The sequence below is a fragment of the Callorhinchus milii genome, unplaced genomic scaffold (genome assembly GCF_018977255.1).
Source record: "Callorhinchus milii isolate IMCB2004 unplaced genomic scaffold, IMCB_Cmil_1.0 Scaffold1, whole genome shotgun sequence".
Classification (NCBI taxonomy): Eukaryota; Metazoa; Chordata; class Chondrichthyes; order Chimaeriformes; family Callorhinchidae; genus Callorhinchus; species Callorhinchus milii.
The window spans coordinates 34867118-34884787 of record NW_024704742.1 but is presented as its reverse complement, the minus strand read 5'-3'; the positions used below and the strand labels follow the sequence as shown (position 1 = coordinate 34884787).

At 40.0% G+C, this 17670-nt stretch overlaps 1 protein-coding gene across 1 annotated transcript in view; it reads right to left on the bottom strand.

Annotated features, from left to right (window-relative positions):
* fras1 (Fraser extracellular matrix complex subunit 1) overlaps positions 1–17670 on the bottom strand; it is a 218886-nt gene that overhangs the window by 198241 nt on the left and 2975 nt on the right. The window contains 1 exon segment of the mRNA XM_042341116.1: positions 14005–14036. Within this exon segment, the coding sequence (XP_042197050.1) occupies positions 14005–14036 (32 nt within the window).

Here is a 17670-nt window from a genome sequence, read left to right as displayed (position 1 = left end):
ATTATTATTATGTAGTGGGGTCAGAGGTGAGAAAGAGGGAGGAGAGAGCCTAAACACACACTTGTAGTGACAGCAACAGGTGTTTGAAGCACATGGTTGTACCGAGGTAGCAGAAGAGGATGGGTGTCAATGACTACTGTTGATTTGTTTCTGTTTTGTGTTTTGAGAACCCTCCGCTCAGACTTGCTGAGTGTCCCACACCATCATTGGCTGAGCTATCCAGTTCGACACCCCTAACCTCTATCTGTCTTCAAATCCCACATTAAAATATACCTCTTCGACTGCACCTCTAGTAACCTTTCCTTTCTCCCCTCCTCTGCTCGGTAGCCAACCTTGTCATTGTAAAGCTCTCTGAGATGCACTAGTACTTTATAAATGTAACTACTTGTCCTCCACAGATGCAAATAGTAGTTAAAAAAAATGTTTTTCAAAAATAATCATCAATATTATCTGACGAAAATCAGGAAATGTAAAAAGCAATTTCCCTCAACTGAATAAATAGGTCCATTAAGTCTCACACATGCTGTATGTCACAGCTGCATGAACTCCCTTTTGAAAATTTTATGTATAATTCTCAAGGAACAAGAATCTTGAGCTATCACAGTGTATAATACCCACACACACGGTATTTTTTTCACTGATCATTTATAATTGGAAATCTCATTACAAATGCTCAAATATTTTTTTAAAAATTGCTAACCCAACAAATAACACATGGAAGGGTCTGGAGTGCTCTAGTCTAAGGCATAGCAGGACCTGGAAGGACAGACCAGTTACTAGGAGTAGGGATTCTTCCCATTCAGCTCCTGTTAACCCAGCAAATCAAAGAGGTTATAGGGTGGTCCTAGCTGGACAAGTAGCAGGAAGTTTGCCAAACAAATCTCTCAATGGCAAGCCATGCGGTTTTAGCTGGATAAGCTCTACCAGTAGCCAAATGCACACTTTGGGGTCCTCAAACCTTGGCTCTTGCCAACCTGTGTCCATTACTCTCCAGAATTAAGTAAGTAGGATGTGTCCCTCTGAGGTCAAGGTCCGCATTCCAAAATTGGGAATTTCCACATGTAGGTGGCACGCACAAAGGAACTCTCAGCTTGGTTTGGATACTCTTGAGCATGGTGATGGGTTTTTGCATGTGTCAGACACCCGGCTGACAAAAAATTATATACTAGTTGCTAAAATCCTAACTGATAATAATCTTTGCATTTGATATAGCGCCTTATCACATCATTGAGACGTCTCAAAGCGCTTCACAGAATATACTGTAAAGTGAATTGACTGTATATTTTATGGGTGAAATGCAGCAGCCAATTGTGCACAGCAGTGTCCCACAAACAGTCAAGGTTTGGATTTTATTATTTTTTGAAGGGATTATTATCCCTAGAAAGCAATCCACCAATCGACTAACAATTCCTACATAGAAGTGTGTGGAGTAAGGACACTTGCCTAAGGTTTTGCCCTGCCCGAGAATCGAACCTGGGTCCTCTCGCTTGCGAGTCTAGTGCTCTAATCAATACAGGATCTCCCAAAACCCCTTAGCAACCCTCAACTTTCATGTGGAGACCAATTCAACTGAGGTCACCAACCTTCAGTTGTATCGTGCTGTACGACTTGTGTTAGTGAACACACTCATTTATTTTTGCAGCTCATAATGTGAACCCCTGCCATTTTAAAGACCAGAAACAATAGTTTTAGAAATGGTTCCATCGTTCCACTGAGAATCCCAGGATCTACTCAAGCATGTTTGTATAACGGGAACACACTTTCTCAATTTCTCACCTGGACTAAATGATGGGAATGCCACATGAAAACAATGAACCTTTTAACACAGTCACACGCATGATGGGAAGGCATGGGCCCAAGCTCACAAGAGGAAATGTGAAAATAAGTTTGATTTAACTAAAGTAATTTATTCATATAGCCAAAGGCGCTGACTATAAAAACACCAAGCCTCTGGTGAAGATGTAGAATGAATTATCCATCAAGACCATGGAGGCATATGGGTCAAGAAATTCAAGAGGAAATTGGAACATCATTTGATAAAGAAGTAAACTGAGGGACTGAGAGATACAATTTTTTTTTGTATACACTCTACTCGGGATATGGGGACATTCGCAGGGCCAGCATTTATTGCCTATGGGAGGGTAGTGCTCTCCAATTTGACAGTGTTCAATTCAGGTCAGAAAACAATAATTCAGAACATCCACAAATGCACTAACTGTAAAAAAGTGACAACAATGTTTCACAATAAAGGAAAAGAGAAGTGAATTTCTCCCAGTGTCAAGCCAACAATCCTCCAGACCCATTTATAATTTATCTCAGCGCAATTTGTTGGACCTGGCTGGCATAAATGGCCACAGTTTTTCACTACAATAAACAATTACTATATTTGACAGGAATTATTTGTGAAGCTCTTTGAAACATTCAACATGGTAAGGCATTTTAGAAATGCAATACTTTTCTAATCCCATTGCAAAATTGTTTGTTTGTATCGAATATTTCTACAAGGGAAGAATTTGGAGTGAAACCCTATTTACGACTTTTAAACTTGACAGATTTATTTGCAGACGGCAAGCTGAACGCAGCTGCAACAGGAATCTATAGTTTTGCTAATAATGTATATAAATAAAGCACTTCAGCACTTGTGTGAAGTCATTAGAGTTTACAATTTTTACATGACGTGCACGCAGATGAGACACTTTGAAAAGATGCAGGGGTTCTGGCAGCTCTTATCTCGTTTCCACTCTCCTGTCTGCACAGATCAATCTATTCATAACTCTGTTAAAACAGGAGGATAACTTGAGATTGTACCAGCAGCACTGAAGTGCAGCTTAAAAGTCACTGATACTATAAATCAAGGCCTTGTTGTTACTGATCCACCACTTCTCCTTTGCATTATGAGTAAGGAGTTCCAATGCAGGAAGCAGCAAAAAGTCTTTGATCATAAATTCATCTCTTATGATCAACTCAGGACCTATGGGGTTTGGCTGAAATCTTTCAGTGCAAGAAAACAGCTGGCATGCAGGTTTCTTGTAACACGTGCACGCAAACATTTATTTCCACCCTGTTAAATCTTTTCTATTGCTTCCTCCTGGCTTTTCCCAGCATAACAATTTTGATGCAAGTGCTTATAAACCCAATTATTCAACTCAGTGCCAATAATCTGTCAAGTATACTGTAACACTTTAAGGTGAAGATGGGCAATTCATTCTTCAGCAAGAGGAAGATATTTATGACACCAGGGGCTGTCTGTTTTGTTTTAACGTTCCTGTGCATGCAATCAAACAGAAGCCAATGACATGTAAGGGTGCCACACTGTTGATCCTTCACACATTCTTACTTACACAGCAGAGCTAAAAACATATTTAATAATTATTTTCAGATACCTTAGTCATCAGTTTTACCAAGATCTGAACTGAATATTGCTGGCGGCTGATTGTGTACAATCCAGATAAAATGCCATTATTGATTGTTGAGCTCGTACACAATCCTGTCCAACACCTATCTTCACTCATTAGCTTCCCAACTTTTTTTCATCATCTTATACCCGCTAGGCTACAGGGAGCTCTACTCTGAACTTCATTTATTCACTGAACAGTTCTCATTCTGATTTGTTCCTCTTACAAACCCATGTCCTCTGCTGTACTTGGACACTATTGCTCCTCTTTCCCTTGCATTCTTGCTCAGCCCTTCTTTCTTTAGCCACTTTGACCATTTTTGCTTCTTATACAACCCATATCCTTCACTAGTTGTTCTCCTCCCATGGCCTCTGCCGCCTTCCCTCCCTCCCTCCCTCCCACCCTCCATTCCTACCTGGAATGGCTCCCTTGTCATTTTCTTGCTCAATCTCTGCCCCCAGCAACAGACAAGCAGCTTGAATTGGAAACTCTGCATCCAGCCTTCACTCTGATAGCACATCCTCCTACCATGACAAGCCTCACCGAAACTCTTTCCACATCAACCAAAGTGGAGAAGGCATGTAGCAACAAATTCCTGGGACTAAAGGTGGAACTGCAAATATGTAGAAAGGAGCATTCAGACAGCAAGATGTCCACAGTCCAGGTCTGGGCTGAAGTCTGCCATTTGGGAAAGGATTATTACAAAAGAGACTAGATTTTGTTATTAAAATGCAGACAATTTTTCAATGCTAGAAATGCCTGTTTAGAAAGAACGTGGCCTAGGGACTAGCCACCAACACTATCTGACCTTTTCTCAAACATGCTCAACATTAAACACTTCTGAACAACAGATGATTTTTCAAATGAAAACATAAAGGTGTCTCTTCTATCAGCAATAGCCCTAATCTTTTAGCCCAGTGGTCTTCAACCTTTTGAGAAGGATATACTTATACATTTCCATAAATCCGAAGATCTACGTAATAAGTGTCTCGTGTGTGTGTACATATGCGCACCCTCCCGTAATAGCTTGCAATTGGCCTAGACTCCCATGATGCGCTGAGCAGGGAAGTGAGTCTGTGCGCATGTACAGCCAGTAATGTGGGGAAACTTGCAAGATCAGCTTTCAAAGGCTCGGCGATCGACTGGTCGATCGAGATCAACAGGATAGAAACTGGTATTTTGGACTTTCCAACTATTACATGCACATCGCAAATCACCACTGATAAAGCACTCCTAGAAACTGATGAGACACTCCATGAAAAGGCATGCAGATAAAGACGACAGCTTGCCCTGTCTGATTTGACAACTTTCCAGAACGATATTGAATTGTAACTTTTTACTCCTTTATTTTTACATTCAGAGTTTTCAACATGAGGAGATTGTGTCCATTACCCACTGACTGGTAGGATAAAGTCATACAGGGGACAGAGTTCACTAGCTTCTCTGAATTAAGCTTCAGTTAGTGAGACAGGGCCCAAGCAGCACTGGACACCGTGTTTCAATTGCTTTCACCTTTAACCTGCATGTTAAAAACATGAGGTACATTGTTAACTGTTAACCTTCAGAGTGCAGGACAGAAGCTGTTTATATAGGGACACACAGCTTTCAAGTAGGAGGGCAAAAGACGCTCATCTCAAGGCATTTTACTTCAGCTATTGGAACGGAGTTCCTTCAACTGTAGATTATCTTTCAGTTGTAAATACATGATGACTTGTCACAATGTATTATCCCTCAGATGAGAGAATATGGGCCCATGTCTGTACATAAATCCTTTAGCTGGATTATCTTCCAGTTCTTCTCTCATTGTTATCTTCTGTATCAAAGGACAGGAGCACTATGTCTATACATTATTCTTCACTGAAGAAACTAAGATAATCCAGGCTGCTACCAATAATGTCTCTTCATTGTTAATTAACTTTAGTTATGAAACCGATACGGTCGACCATGCTATATTCCTCCACCGCTTGTCCTCCCACCTAAACCTTCAAGGCCCTGTCCTTGAGTGGTTTAGGTCGTACCTCTCCCACTGTCTTCACTTTGTTTCCACGAATGGCCTTTCCTCCACCCCCCGCACTGTCTCGTGCGGTGTCCCTCAGGGCTCTGTCCTCGGTCCCCTCCTCTTCACCCTCTACATGCTCCCCCTTGGTGACATCATCCGCAGACATGGGATTAACTTCCACATGTATGCGGATGAGACCCAACTCTACCTTTCCTCCTCTACCCTCAACTCCACGACCACCGATGTCCTGACAGCCTGCCTGTCCGACATCGAGTCCTGGACGAGAGACAACTTTCTTCAGCTCAACGTGCATAAAACTGAGGCTCTCCTGATTGGCTCACGTCAGCGCCTCCGCAACTCTGGCGCTGACAGCTTCAGCATCCAAGGCTGCACTCTCCACCTCTCAAAGCCGGTCAGGAACCTTGGTGTTCTGTTCGACCCTGAGCTGTCCTTTCTCCCTCATATCCGGGCCTTCACCTCCGGAATATCGCCAGACTACAGTACTACCTCACCCCTCACGCGGCTGAAACTCTGGTCCATGCATTTTTCACCTCAAGGCTGGACTATGGGTACTCTCTCCTCGTCGGCCTTCCCGCCACCTCCCTCCACAAGCTGCAGGTCATTCAGAACTCTGCAGCTCGTGTACTGTCCCGCACCAGGCTTCGGGACCACATCACTCCCACCCTCGCTCGCCTCCACTGGCTCCCCATCCCCCAGAGGATCGAATTCAAGATCCTCGCCCTCACCTACAAGGCCATTCATGGCCTTGCTCCCTCCTACCTCTCTGACCTACTATCCCCCTACCTACCTGCCCGTACCCTCCGTTCCTCTGGCTCCGGTCTGCTCCACATCCCCCACCCCAACCGCCCTACCATCGGTGGCCGGGCCTTCAGCCTCTCAGCCCCTAGGCTCTGGAACTCTATCCCCAGTGCCTTCGCCGCCTCCTCCCTTTCCTCCTTCAAGGCCGGTCTCAAGACCTTTCTCTTTGACCGTGCCTTCAGCTCCCCTCTCGACTCTCTACCCCCTCCTCGCTCCCTCCCTTCCCTCTCCTCACCCTGACCATTTCCCCCCTGCTCGGGTCCTGACCCAACTGTACAGCGCCTTGGGACGTCCTCCCGACGTGAAAGGCGCTCTATAAATGGAATCTTGTTGTTGTTGTTGTTGTTGAAGTCTGAGATGATAAAATCCAATTCAACAGACAAAGCACATCTCTCCGGTACTTATAATGATAATCCTTGCATTTGATACAGGACCTTATCATGTCATCAAAATATCTCATAGTGCTTCACAAGACTCACTGAGGAGTGTAGTGCACTTGCAGGTGAACACAGCAGCCAATTTGCACACTGAAATGTCCCCAAAACAGCTATAAATTGAATGACCACCTGAATTTGCGGATTTATTGGCTAAAATACTAGGAGAAACTCCCTTCTTTTTTCAAATTGTGCCATGGGATCTTCAATGTCCACCTCACCAGGTGAATGGGATCTTGTTTCATTTGAAGGGCAGTACCTCCAACAATGCAGCTCTGTCCCAGCATGGTACTGAATTATCAGTCTAAATTATAATAATATTCCTTGCATTTGATATAGCCCTTATGATGTCTTCAAGACATCTCAAAGCGCTTCACAAAATACAATGTAAAGTTAATTGACTACATTATATGGGCAAAATATATGAGCTCAAAGTTCCAATGTGGAGCTTGAACCTACAACATTTTTGGCTGAAAGGCAAAAGGGTTACCTACTAAGCCAGACTGAAATATATAACAGTGATGATTTTTTCCAATTTCAAAATATTATGTTGAAGAGTAGTAAAGGTTTCCTTTCAGTTGTGCTAAAATACATACAATAAATTCCTGTGTCACCATGACTTTACAAAGTCTGTAATCACAAAGACAAATCTTTATTTTGAGCTAAAGAACCGTATTTAACGATTGCATTTGTAATTCATGAACTGACGAATGCATATTTTGAAAGTCTTTTCCCACCCGTGACGGAAACTGGAAATGAAGTGGTGGCTGAAACACAATCGTGCAGTGGGTGTTTCTGTCAGCAACGCATCAAATTGATGACATCATGCCATTGCTACCCAAGACGGTTGTTATTGTTGGAAAATGAATCGCCTTTATTTGCAATTTGTGACAAGTGAAGCGGTCACCACAATGAGTGACACAACTCTTACCCTTCTGAATACAACAGAAGTATAAAATATTAAGGTCCAATGAATCATTTACTATTACAAAAAAAGTTGAAGAACTCAGACATTGCTGGGTACGCCAGTTGAGTACATTGTTTAAACATATACTCCATATGGTTTTCAATCAGTTGATGGTTCGATTCCCGGCAGGGTGAAACCTTGGGCAAGTTTCCTTACTCCACACGCCTGATAATAATCCCTCAAAAACAAATTGGTCTTTTCAATCCACAACAGTTTGTGGGACACTGCTGTGTGCAATTGGCTGCTACGTTTCACCCACAAATATACAGTCAATTCACTTTACAGTCTATTCTGTGAAGCGCTTTGAGACATCTAGAAGACATGAAAAGTGCTATATCAAATGCAAGGATTATTATTATTATTATGTTAAGTGTGAGTGATGAATTCTTACTGACTGATGAAGTGAGGATAGAGCAAATATTTTGTGGTCCTTTGAAAGGCACATCTAATATTCTTTTAAACACTGAATTATGCCATTAAATCATCACCAAAGATATCAATCATCAGTCATCTTTAACCTGGTTTGGATTGCATTGGAGGCACAAGTTGACTGAAACATGAGCAACAGTTCTGTCTTCCTATGTTCCTAAATCATTTGTCATCTGGGATATGTGAGTTGAATCCTGGCAAAGTATATACAAGACCTCTATAGGGTGTTTGCTCATACTAACATGAACTAATCCAGCTGATAGCTTCAAGAAACATTTACTCTTTATATTATCCGTCTGTTATATCACTAGTTATCTTGGTTTCATAGTTGAATTAATTCTGGTGATATTACTAGATTTTTGTTTTGAGTTGTGTAATTATGGTAATGTAAGGTGGTATCTTGTTTCAATCTGCCCATAACTGTGGCTGACTTTCTCTTGGTCACTAGGACACCCTTGAGGAAAAGTCTAGCAGCCAGTGATAGCAAGTTTCAAACAAAAGCTTCCATTAATTTATTCACAATTTACCATGAGCAAATCAGAGTGAGATGACAAATGGGCTCATTCACTTTTAGTCTGCCTTTTACTCCACTATCAAGGCTTTCCATCACTGATGCATTCCATTCATAATGCAGCTATACTCTGGCTCCTTCTTTGATCCCCTTTGTCAATGTCTTCTGACATGGCTTTAGAATTGTGAATACATCCACTGCACTTTAACTTTTCTCATCATGATACAATACTGGAACCTTGAACCACAGAAGAGACTTCTCTTTTAGACAATTGTTCTAGTCAGAGGAAATTTGTGACTATCAATTATCGTAATTTAACGTCTGGTCACAGTGTAATTGTATTTTTCTCTGTATCCCCTTTGACATTTGGTTGAAGACAGGTTAGAGCTTGTACTCCCATCACCAGCCACCCCTCCCACTTTGCCACCCAAAGCACTAGGGTCACTCCCCAGGTGTTAACATCTGTCACTGCCATTTTGTTGTCTTTGATGTACAATAACTGTCTGCGTCCTGTTTGTGTTAAGACATGTTTTAGTTCCACCTGCTCAAGAGCAGATGAGCTTTCCTTGCCTTCATCTCTCTCTTGATTACCCGCTTGACAAGGAACAACTATGTACCAGATTAGCTACTAATCATGCCTCGCCATGTGAAAAACAACTTAGCCACTCAAGAATGAATGCCATGTTTGTTTTATTGTTTGTCGGAAAGCTTTGTTGAGAATTCAAAAAACAATGATAGTCATCAGCTCTTTTGAACTGATTGTTACCTCTCAGGCTTTCTGCACAACCACACTTGTACTCTAGAAACAAAGCAGCTTCTTTCGGTAGCATAAATTCAACTTATCAAAAGTAATTTACATTTATATAGCAACTTTCACACAGAGGACGTCTCAAAGTGCTTCATACAGCTGAAAGGCAGACCGATCGGGGAGGGGGGTGGTGTCAAAAAGTTAGGTTTTAAAGTGTTTTTTGAAGGTGGGGAGGGAAGGGTGAAGCGGAGAGACTCAGAATGATTATCACGTCCTTGAAACATTTCAAGGAGCTTCACAGGATTTGCCGTGAAGAGCAGTAGCTGTGTTCTTTGTAGGCAAGTGCGGCAACAATGTGGGCCCGAATGACTGCTGAATTCGTTCACCAAATTCTAGTTTCAGAATCTAAGTTTGGTTCCACTTTCAATTCTAGTCCTAAATCAGCTCTAAATTCACAGATGCAGATTTGTACATTTTCATCCATTATAATATTGGAGACAGCTTCAAGGAAAACAGAATATAGATTACCACCCAGGCTGCCTTAGCCTACTGAGTCTCCAAAGATTATACTGCATATGTGAAGTCCGGCTATCACAGAACCATTCTCAGTTCCAATGTGTAAAGTAACCAAGGAGTTCGTCAATAAATGTACCATCACTACACTTCACAGAAACGTTGTGAACTATTGTGAGATGTTCTTAATGTGCTGCATCAAATCTAACAGAATCTATTTAATTCTCACTCTTTTACCTACAAAGATGTACAACATTTGTTTTGAGAATCAATCAAGGTCTCTTTCCCCAATACACATTGATCAGAATAATTGGTTCCAGCCGCCAGGCTTCAGTACAATCAACTAAAGGATCAAAAGTTCTGCTATTTTCCATATGCCTGTACTTAATGATCTACAATTTATTTTGGTGGAGGAATTCAATTTGTGATAAAAAACATAAATTTTTTCCTTCTATGATAACCCTTATCACAAACAAAATATAAAACTTGTGCATAATAATGGTACATTAAAAAGCATTGGATAAAGTAGATCTGATCCTTTTATGTAAAATAGAAAATATAAATTTTGATGTAAGATAATACATTGGAGCTTTCAAAAATAGTCATTTGCTCTTTGTAAGAATTTAAAGAAAGTTTTGATGTATTATTTTCTTTCCCAAAGCAAAGATGCTCATTGGATAAACTATGGATTCAAATACTTGAGCAGATAAAAGTTAACACGATCTTCAAAGACTATGCTGTATAGTACAGCAGTGCTGATCCTCACTAAAACTATTTGGAGAGGAAAACACCATTATCAGGACCAAACAAAACAGATGGTCTTTTGGAAGCTCACATTTAGCACGATCATTCCGCAGACTATGTGCTCACTTATTACTTGGAAATCAACCAAAATGTCCATGTTTCATCCTTGAACTTCAGTCACAGGTAATTAGTGCCTGAAAACTAATACCTACAGAAAGTACTCTGGAAAACCTGCAAATATCTCTGTGCAGAGGATCAGCCCAGGGGTGATGAAAGATCCTGCTCTTTGAAACACGGAGTCTTTGAATAACTGAAAGCTGGTAAAGGGCTCCATGTTTCAAACGGGGAATCAGTGGAACCTGCTATCAATTCTCCAGCCTTCAAAGACACCTCAATAGCGCTTTCAATGATATGACATTCAATTATAAAATTACATCAACAAATTGCATTTATATAGCGCCTTTCATGTTGAGAGGGCGACCCAAGGCACAGGACAGTGAAGAGTTTGCATCCAAACTGGGGTTGGAGTAAAGAAGGCTGGAGGATGACCAAAGGCACGGTCAAAGAGGAAAGGCTTGAGATAGGCCTTGAAGGAGGCAAGGGAGGGGCGAAGCAGAAGGGCTTTCCAGATGGAATTCCAGAGGGTGGGGTAGAAAGGCTGAAGGCCTTTGGTGGAGCGGGCAGGTTGGTAAAGTGTCTAGTCAAACACCGAATGAACATCAGCTGCTGGGATTTAAATTCTGTATTTAATATGTATTCTCCTGTTGATTTAATGTCAAAGCTGTATGTGATGGCAAAGCCTCATTATATAATCAACTCTGGATCATGTTAGTATTTTAACACAGCTTTGATGTTTAACATAAAAAAAACTGCACTAACATCATAAGACACTTTTAATGGGATTCAAATATATATTTAGGCTCTTCTGCATTACTAGGGGAATACTGAAGAGAAGTCACCGTAGGCTGTTGCTGTGCACCTGCCACGTACAGAGCTCTGTGGGCAGAACTGGGAGCAGTTCACCTGCCCATCCTCTATTCAATGGTGTTACGAGGAGTCTTAAAGCGGGTGAAAGAATTTTAAACAAGGAGAAGGTAATGTAAAAGGGGTTCATGAATTAATGACAAAGAGGATAGCCCCTGATGAATGCTGATGATATCTGCTTCCTGTGCAATCTTGGAAGAGTTGAGCAATCTGGTTTGAATACTCTTAAGCATGGTGATGGGTTTCTAGTGTGAACAACCAACCAACAACCATTTCATTTTCTGATTCCTAACCTATGTACTGAAAGATTGCAAGCTCTGCTGTATAGCACTTTATCGGACCTTGCACAGAGTTCTCTCTATCCTCAAAACCGTCTACACCAGTGTTATTCAGTGATGTAGGTTCTAGGGCCTGGTGCAAAATTAAATATTCAATCTTTCCCAAACCTTAGCATCTAGATTTTGTTTAACCTCTTAATTAGATGATATTATAACTAAGTTACATGTAAAATATTATAAAGATGAGAGACAGAGCAAGATAAGGACTTCGATACTACCTAAAGGGTTGCTGAGACTTGGAAACTCAAACAGTACGTTGACAAACATTAAGCAGCAACATAAAGCCATGCTGGTGTGTCTCTTCTGGTGATATATTGTGTCAGTGCTTTTTAAAGCGTTGTATTCATCTATTGTATAAGAATAATGAAAGATACATTCTATCATCTGAAACTGAATTTAACATGTAAATGCAAGTCAGATGTTTTACTATATTGATAATATTCGCTACACACACTTTCACTGCCATCAGCAACACAACTTCAGTGGAAGCTCACTAATATGGTCACCAAACAGACTGTGGAATTTTGATCATTAGCAAGCTTGTATTATTGTACTATATAGTACTGCAAAAAAAACTGACCACATTAGCAAATTGACCACAGTCAGTGAACTTGAGGCGAATTGTTAATGTTAATGTGGTTCAAAGATGATCTCAAACCTATAGTTTGGTCAAAGATTATTTAAAATCTATGATTTTCATTGATGAAAAAAATAAAGAAAAGGAAATTTAATCTTACAAACAAGTATTAAAAATGTTTTAAAAATTGTGCAAAAATTGTTTATTTAATTCAATAAGAAGGGCATCCACTAACTCATTGTGAGCTTTGTTAATCAGTGTTCCTACCCAGGGATGGAAATGATAACAGCCCACGCCCTATTTTTGGGAAGGTAAAGAATTCAGGAAATATCAGAAAAAGACAAACTTGTGGGGTCAACTGAAATGTTGTGGAATTCAATTTCTGTCACTGACAAAAGCTCTGCCTAATACTGTATTGACATAACTAACATGGAGCACTGCTTGTTTAAGATTCTTAATAAACTTTTACAATTGGTAAAAACTTGTGGTTTTGGCATTCACAGATCTGCCATCAGTGCACTAGCATAAACAACTTCCCACCCCAATGTGGTCAGTAACAAAATTCCTCATAGGTAGTGCCTTGGAGCGCCTACCTGCCATGAACAGTGCTACATAAATGCAATTTATTGATGTTTGTGCTGTGCCTCTGTACAATATTATATTGCTCTCCTTGTGCGAGACCTCACCATATAAAAGACAGTTGCTAGTGACATTGATAGTCAAGAGCAAAATTGGGGGAAACCAACAAAGAATTTAAATTCCAGCCTTGTATATATGTGATGTGGTGAATGTGATCCCCTGAACTTGCTTCGTATAAGCAAATTGCATGGAGTTTGACAATATCACTCCTTAGGACTTCCATTCCAGTTCAACACTGAAAACAATATTGTGTACTTCAAGGTAATATTCCTCAGAGTGTTATGTAAAGATTGCATGCATAAATTAAAGTGAAAGGGTCTCTAATTAGTAAGATAACAGTGGCTTGGTGGAGGAGGGCTTGAATTAAATTAAAACCATGCTCTCCTCTACACAGTAAGGCATCATTTCAAACCAAATTATAGGTATTTTGGCAAACATTAGCAGTTCATTTCACACCTCACAACAGTTACATACAGAAAACCATTTATATTCTTATTGAAGTGAACTAGTAAGAGAATTATTCATTCCAAAATGTGTATAAGTAAATTCATAATACAAGCCTAATTTTTACGTTGCATGCTGTAAGAGTTTCTTTATTATGTTACTTTTATGAATAAAATATTCAATTTTTTCTTACTTTTATCCTTGTGAATTTTTTCCACAATTTAAACTGTTCAATCTTATGTCATAATGCAAGCATTTTTTTAAATCTCGTTATTACATTGGGGTCCTATAGGAAGAAATTCAGGTCAGAAGTTGTTAATGCTATTAGCAACTCTTGTTGTGAATCTAATCATATTAGACTCCAGTCTAAAACCAGTATTGGAACCACATTTCATCACAGTTACCATCACAGACATATAATAAAATACAATTATTTAAAACAGCTTGTAAATTTTCAACATACCGCAAAGAATGATCCCTGGTAGACACACACACCTGCGAAGAGAGAAAACAAAACAATCAATTCTCTGTTTTTTTTCAAAAAAGAAAAACAGATTAGATATTTTCAAAGAGCTCAAATCTAAATTCCCTTCAATAATATGTTTATCTTTTTAAATTAGAATGGCTTCTCCCTTATCATGTTGAAATAATAATCAGGGCTAGAAAACAAACTGAAAGGTTCAGCAAAGTTTTCCCCCCACCTTAATATTCCTAGTTATTTCTTGTTTTTTAAGGGAGTATGTTGGTGAACGGCACAGATTACAACCAAGATGCTCTTATCATCTTATTTTGCCTCAATTTTCCGCACGGTAAGGGATGTTATTACAGTATTGGGAAATGGACACATTCTCACGTTGCGCAATTAATCAGGATCCAGCACTTCCAGGTCAAACATCGTACTGTTACAGATCAAATGTCTCACCACCCTTTTACTAACAGCCCTTCAGGTAACAGAAAATAATGCGTTCACCACATCAATGTGGGGTAGATTTGAGTCTTAAATCCCAGAGGTGAAAGGCCAAAATGCTAAAATACTCCACCATCTGGTCCCCATGGCCTGGTTTGCCCTGATAGAGCATTATTTTATATCAAATGAAAGAAAACAGAGCTTCCTCTGATGGATCAATGAATGTGCTGAATAACAGAGCCTTATACACTGTGGTCTCCTGTGAACTGAGGACAGTTTCGGTCCCTGTCTATGCTGTTTGCTGATCTCGGTTGGGCCATCAGTCCATAGTGAAGGCAGATAGACTGTCAGATGTGCAGGTTTCCCATGGCTTCTTGAAGACCTTATTAACTGCAGTATCTGGGGCCTGCACAAGGTTGGTTGGGCTTCCAGTTATTGCAGGTGATGTTGCATTTCTTTGCTATACAGCACTTTTACTTTCAACACTGTCAAATATTTGATGTTACATATAGTCCGGTGTCTAAAGAGCTCAGGGATTAAAATTCCTCCTTCAACTGAGGCCAGGTCATCTCAAACCACTCAAGCATCAACTCTTCTAATTATTAAAATTAGCGTTACATCTTAGCACATAAGTAAGTTGGTTATTACCCTGAGCTGACTGTACCCAGCATTATTCACTGTCTTCAGAAGTGGAGAGAAAACTTGGAAAGAAATTACATGCATTATGAAAGATGATGCAGTACCTTCAGATACTATAGCCCGAATCTCTAGTACTCCCTACCTAAACCCTTCCTCCTCTGCCTCACTTTTTCGATCTTTAATTCCCACCTGAAAAACAGCCTCTTCTTCCTTGCTCATCATGCTACCCCCGCCATTGTGCAGTGACTACAATGCACCTGGATTTATTTCTAAATACTGTCATAGACTGATCCTTTGCTGATTCACTATCTGTTTTCTGATGCGTCAAACCCCATTGGCACTTCACCCGCATAACCAATGTTGTGGAGTCAAACACCTTTCATGCGTCTTCACGCGAATTCCCAAAATCTGATGGACCACATTGCACATACTTCTCAGGTGTAAGGCTGGCTTGTTTGGCAGCACTCTCACCTCTGAGTCAGAAGGCTGGGGGCTCAAGGCCACATTAGGACTTGGAGCTCATATAGTCTAATGTGACACTCTAATGTGGTGCTGCATTATTGAAGGGGTTATCCTTTGGATGAGTAGTTAAAATGGAGCCCTGCCTGTCTGGATGTTAAAGATCCGATAGTGTTATTTAAAAAAAAGAAGTTTCTCCCTATGTCCTGGCTGACAAATCCCCAACTGTTCATGCATAAATTGGCTGCTGTCTCCATCCACAAAACACAAAGTTACTACATTTTACAGGACATCCTGTGAAGCTCTTTGGGATGTCCTTATGGTGTGAAATGTGCTATATGAAACTAAGGCTTATCATTAAACTCAGCTAATTCTTCTTGATAAATATAAACACCCAGGTTCGACTCAAAACAAATGAGGTTCACCTGTGTAACGTGACTGCTCTTCCTTTTGCCCTTGAAATGTCCAGCCAGTCAGGCTAGCAACAGTTTCTATTACTTCAGGCACTTTATTGTCTGCACTGCGAATTCAAGCTTTTGCACATTCGACTATGTAACTATGTGACTGATGCAATGGAATAAAAAGTACTGTCGTTAAAGATTAACAACAAAATAACTTTTAAGCAATGTTACGCGGATTTCTGTTGAATTATTTAGTTCTGTAATATTTGGAACTCTTCTAGATTCAGACTGCTCCATGGTCTCTGAATGACCATTGATGGCCAACTTTTAGACATTCTGCCTCTACTCTCTGAAAAACCATCTTGGAGTGCATCCACTACTTCCCCTACTTCCTTGCCTTTAAAACCTTTAAAATCTTTTTGACTGCACTCCCCACCCAATTCCCCATCCTCAGCTCACCCCACAGATTGAGCTCCCGGTCAGTTGTGTGAAGCATTTTGAAATGTGCTCCCAAAGTGAAAGATGCTGTATAATATTGAAAAAAACACTGAGAATATTTATTTACTGCCCTATAACATAACTTAAGGAACTCAGGAGCCATACAGAGCACTTAAGCTTTGCTCTTGTGCTTCATGATTTTGTAACATGTTGAACTTTGCAATACAAAGCTAACTTTTATCCTGATAACTCGACCCTGGCTTAACTTGCCACTACCACTTAAGTCATTGCGTTGTCAATATCCCAGTCGCATTTATTTATGCATTTATACATATGCCTAATTCGCCACTCCTGATAACTCATTACTAAGTCCTTTTTGCTTGGAGTGATGAGTTTTCAGAAGCTTACTGTACATTACATATTTCATTGTTCTACTATCAGAGATAAATGTTAGTATGGTTGTGTTTCTAAGGTTATATCTAGAGTAATAGGTACAAAAGAAAGATTACAAGGCACCATCTTCATTGAGGGATTTAGGTGATAAAATAAAAGGATAATAGCATAGTTCAGATGGTTAATAATTGGCCTCTGAAGCTTGGTGAGTAAACAACCACAAAATCAACCTCACACAATTTTGAATGACTGAGTTGTAAAGTGTTTAGAACTTTTCTTTATATATATGAGATTGGTGTTATAACAAACAATGGTACCCACGATTTGTTATTTAAGTGTCAACCCTCACACTAAGAGTTCAAAATGTACACTGCAATCACTGCATGATCAGAGTAACAGTTGATCACCATTCAGTATATATATTTACTGAGACTAACAGATCTCTGACAATGATTACAAGAGAATAATAGAAAGAAGGGATTTGGATGGTATTGAAAGCCATGAGAAGGTGATCTCTAGATTAGATTATGGCTTTGAAGTGGCTACCTGGCATCTGATCTTGTGACACCTGTTTCAATGTTACACAAGATTTTATTCAATTTCAGGTGAGGTTTGTAATGTTTATGGTAGTCATTGCAGACAGTGATTTGCCCGAGAATTCATGTCCTTCATTGTCTGATATTGACATTTATAAAATCATAATATTGTTTCAGTTGTATTGTTTCAGTATCATTCCCAGATGATACAACAAACGGTGGGATAGATTTTAGAGAACCATGTCCACATTATACGGTATTACCAAGGGATATTCACTAAATTTCAGCCATTCTCAGATTTCCAGTTATATAAGGATATAAATACTAAACTAGTTATTATTTTAGCGTTGATGTCA